At 35.4% G+C, this 4,845-nt stretch overlaps 1 protein-coding gene across 1 annotated transcript; it reads right to left on the reverse strand.

The window, feature by feature from the left end:
* Positions 1–2,514: 2,514 nt before the first annotated feature.
* Positions 2,515–4,061, reverse strand: LOC107811551 (transcription factor TCP19-like). The gene has a single exon (XM_016636505.2). The coding sequence runs from the start codon at positions 3,776–3,778 to the stop codon at positions 2,687–2,689; it is 1,092 nt and encodes a 363-aa protein (XP_016491991.1). The 5' UTR covers positions 3,779–4,061; the 3' UTR covers positions 2,515–2,686.
* Positions 4,062–4,845: the final 784 nt, after the last annotated feature.

The raw sequence follows: 4,845 nt of genomic DNA on the forward strand, positions 1-4,845 counted from the left end.
ACTTTGCAAAAAAATATTGCACGCGTACCCACTTTTTCGCGTAACTTTAGCATAAAGGGCTGAAGTAGCAAAGACAATCACGCAAAACATCAGCATTCTACTAGACGAGCCTGAAGTAGCAAGTGTGCTGAAGTTTTTGTTTGTAATTGCTGAACTTAAGCATAGTAGCTGAAGATTTGTTCTCTATTTGCTGAAGTTTTTGTTTGTAATTGCTGAACTTAAGCATAGTAGCTGAAGTTTTGTTCTTTATTTGCTGAAATTTTTGTTTGTAATTGCACTAAATAAGCTGAAGTTTTTTTGTCCTGGATTCATTAGTTTTGTCATTAAGCTTTTTCAAAAATTTCAGCAGAAGATGCTGAAGTTATTTAGTTCATTTATAAAAACTTCAGCACTAAATAAGCTGAGGTTTTTTTGTCCTGGATAAGATTTTTCAAAAATTTCAGCAGAAGATGCTGAAGTTATTTAGTTCATTTGTAAAAACTTCAACACTAAAAGCTGAAGTTTTTTTGTCCTGGATTCATTAGTTTTGTTATAAAGTTTTTCAAAAACTTCAGCAGAAGATACCGAAGTTATTTAGTTCATTTGTAAAAACTTCAGCACTATATAAGCTGAAGTTTTTGAAAAAGCTTTCTAACATACTAAATAAATAATCAGATTGCCAACAGTATCTAAATCATAAATTTTTGAAACAATAAATGTGAAAAGAATAGAATTATCATTGTCTACTAACTTACGTACGTCGAAATATTCACAAATTATTGTCTACTAACTTACGTAATTATTTATAATTTATTTTTAAATAATTCGATAAACATATTTATGACAATCATCTCATGAACTGAAGTTTCATAGCGACACCAACAGCAACAGAAGAAAGAAGAAGAAGAAGAAGAAGAAGAAGAAGAAGAAGAAGAAGAAGAAGAAGAAGAAGAAGAAGGAGAAGGAGAAATGGAGCTGAAGTTGTTTAAAAAGTAGGTATAAATTAAAAAAATTTAAAAAAAATAGGTATAGATTAAATGGGGGCGACTAAATAAAGTGCCCCGTGCAATTTTACCGATATAAACAAACAAAAGATATCTAGAGGTGTGTTTAACGTGAAGAAAGAGAAGACTTGGTTTGCATATATGATCCAGAAGCTTCCATTTTGGTGGAGTTTGACCCACTAGAAGATGTGGGCCGTGGGCCACACCCACCTCCCATGGATACCACTCACGCAAACCCAAGCTGATCCATGAAAAAAGCCCGGACCCACCCTTCTGAAGTCTTTAATCCACTTTACACGTGCGATACTCACGTGCACGTCTCCAACATTAACCCACTAATCACTGCACTTAAACCAGTCTTTTCAGAACTCACTTTATAATTATGCTCATTTCCCAAAACTAGATCTAGGTCGCACTTAAGTTTATTAAATTTAAAACACATCGTTCCTCTTGTACAACACTATCTGATTAATCCTAAAATTAGAATATTAATTCAACACATTGAAGGGGAGCTTTGCCTTTGTTTATGTAAAAATAAGAGATAAAATCTTGGATATATAAGACAACGGAATGTGTTATATTAAAGAAGTTCTATTGTTCATGTATAACAAGTATTTCATTTTTGTTAGGACTATTTAAAAAACTTGTATCCCACTTTGAAAGTAGTGTCGTAGAGCCCGTTAGGCCATAAAATTTCTAACTTTTACTTGAAGATGAATTTTGTAATTTTTCGAAAATGTGAAAAATTCCTAAAAATTATTTTTTTCAAAATTTTCACTCAGATCACTCACAAAAATTCAAAAATAACCCAAAATTATATTCATATAATTATATCCAAACACAACTATAATTTTCAAATACTATTCAGTTGAAATTTCTTTTATTTTTTTCCGGAATTTTACAATTTTTATGTCCAAACGTCCACTTAAACTGCATATGAGAATTCACTTTAATATTATTCTTATTAAAAGACCAAATGATGCGAATAAGTGCAAAAATGACATTTATGTCTCACCTAATTGCAGTGGCGCACTAAGTAGGCAGATTAGTTTCAAAGTAATCTGATCTCCACTTCAAAGAAATAGTCATTAGGCCAATAGAGGAGAATAACCTCCTTTATGGCTCTATAAAGCAGAAAATCTTCCAAGCAACTTACGTTAAGCTAAGCGAGCTAGAAGCTAGAAGTGAATTTTTTGTTTTTTTTTTTTTTTTGTTTTTGTTTTAACTACAACTTTGATTGGTCTTCCTCTTTCCTTCGGCACATAATGTTAATTTTATTAGGTAAAAATATATACTAACAGTGGTTTCAATTGGGTTTGTGGCTCTTTACAAACTTATTTTTAATTTTATAACCCCACTTCTTTTTTGACACATGAGAGATTTACTTTTATACACCTATTGATGTTGGTAAAGGGGCATAATGTACAAATAACATACGTTATACACCTATTGATGTGGTATAAACATCTTATGACAATCAAAAAAAATAATGATAACCATATAATATATGATAAAGCTGAAGGATACCATGTTCATTAACACTTATTTTGATTATTGGAGTTATTGGAAATTTGTGAAGAGATTACAGATCATTCAACCCCTAACATTAGTTTTGACAAAATAAAAGAAACAAAAGTGAATAGCAAATATCTTCTAATTTGTACAGTGTCTTGAGCATATTTAGCTCAACTTTGTCTCTATCTTCATGGTTTTGAAGATGTAACTTGATTTCCACTTCTACCCATAAACTGCAACTCTTTTCTATCATAAATTTCAAGCGAAAAATCTCTCAATTTATGGGCTTTAACATCATTATTGTTGTTATTTCTATCTCCAGAGCTTAAGCTAGCTGGTGCCATGCTAGACTTGTTCGACCCAACTTTAGGCCATGTACTTAACGGTCCTGCCTCCATCATTGGTGGCGGACCGTTAATATTTGCGGCTGTAGCTGCCACGAATGATGATATTGGCCGTGCAGCTGCGGCCAAATTAAAAACTGGTGTCACCGAAGGAGTGATCGTCCATAGTTGAGGATACTGCATGACATTATTATTGCTGTTGTTATTGGTAACATTTAGTGGGGGCGTAGCTGGTATCATCCAAAATGAATTGGATGGTATCATCACGCCCCCGTTATTCATTGCCCATACGGGTATTAGCCCCTGTGGAGGAGCGACGCCAGCGGCTAAGGTCACTGGCGGCGGCGTCACTGGAGCAAATTGTGAAACATTTGCGACATTTTTATTCAAACTCCCCACATCAATAAACTCCGAATTTGTTGATGATTTTCTTCTACGTTTTTGAGAATTGTTCTCGTCATTTTCTCGATTAGTTGGCGGAGAGGTCGTCGGAATTTTTAACGTCCCGTTAACGGAAACCGCTATCGCCGGTACAGTTCCAGTTCCGGTAGCTTCAATAATAGATTGCTCCGCATGTTCAAGCAACCACTTAACAGTTTCTCCATCCGACTTGTGACCCAGTTCTCGGGTCAACTGAAAGATCCGAGCTGCACACGTGGCAGGTATTCGGATCCTCCGACCACGGCCCTCTACTTTCGTGTGACGGTCCTTTGTGGAAGACCGCCGTGGGGTGGTGGTAGCCACCGGCATAGGCATTGCCGGAACGAAAGTGTGATGATCGGAATCAAAGGGTTCTTGTTTCAAAGCAGAAAGTACCACTTTTTTCTCATCGGAAAATTCATCGCTATCCTTTTCCCGGTGATTTGGATCGCCGCCGGCGCCGTTGCTAAGCTCGGAGGTGCCACACTCATCATCTGGGTCATGAAAATTCGACATTATACTGAAAACCCAGAAACTATTTCACTCGAAACAATGAAATAAACAAGGAAAAATTGTTAAGAGAAATCAAGAAAACTAGAGCTGAAATGGAGGAAGTGAAGTTTATGGAGGATGAATCAGACGGTTGAAGTGAGGAGGTATATAAGGAAAGAGGGAGTGAGATGGTGACACGTGTAAGGTGAGAAAAGGAGGGTGACCATATTTTGGGCAGGAGTGTGACTTTTTCTTGTTGGTGGACCATAATATGGTAGTGGCAGTAACCACAAATGGTCCTACAAATTGTGTAAGAAAATGGATCTAAAATGTGGCCCTCACCCCCCTTTTTATAGAGTAAGGTCCCCACCATAATAAGGAGAGGGGCCTTAGACGGGGCAAAAAAATTAATTAGTGGATTATTTTGTTTTATCAAAGGGCAAGGGGAATGAATGGTGAGGATAATAGAGTAAGAAAAATTAATACACATATTCTTGCCTAATTTCTTTGATGATTCTGGAAATTAGGGTGCCTTTTTCTTACAAATGTTTCTGAGTTTGAGTCTTGAGAGTAAAATCTCTAAGTAAATTTTTTTGGTGTGAATCCGGATTAATCAGGGTCTAAAGTAAATATTGAAAAGTCAAGTAAATAAATAAATAACTTCATATAATTCTTGTAGACAATAAATCAAGATCGAAAAATATCGCAACAATCGTAGTATTTTATTTCAAATATTTGAGTGTTACAATCTCTATGATTCCTCTGATTCTACTTTTCTAGTATAAATTCAAGGGCCTTTGAGCTTGATCTTGAATTGTAATTTGATTTATCCGTCACGAACACTTTGATTGTTGCCACGAATTTTATAACAAACAAGTAGCCTTGATCTTGAACGCCTTGTATTTGATTTGACTTCGTTCTTGATCTTGAATACTTGAATTGTTCTTCGTTCTTGAGCTTGAACTTGATTTCTTGAACTTGAACTTGATTGCTTGAAGCTTGAAACTTGTAGAGAACTTTGCGGCGTTTGATCCACGAGCTCTCTCTTGCTTCTTGTTATAACTTTTGGTGTCTTTTCTGAGTTATGAAGA

The sequence above is a fragment of the Nicotiana tabacum genome, chromosome 1 (assembly GCF_000715075.1).
Source record: "Nicotiana tabacum cultivar K326 chromosome 1, ASM71507v2, whole genome shotgun sequence".
NCBI lineage: Eukaryota > Viridiplantae > Streptophyta > Magnoliopsida > Solanales > Solanaceae > Nicotiana > Nicotiana tabacum.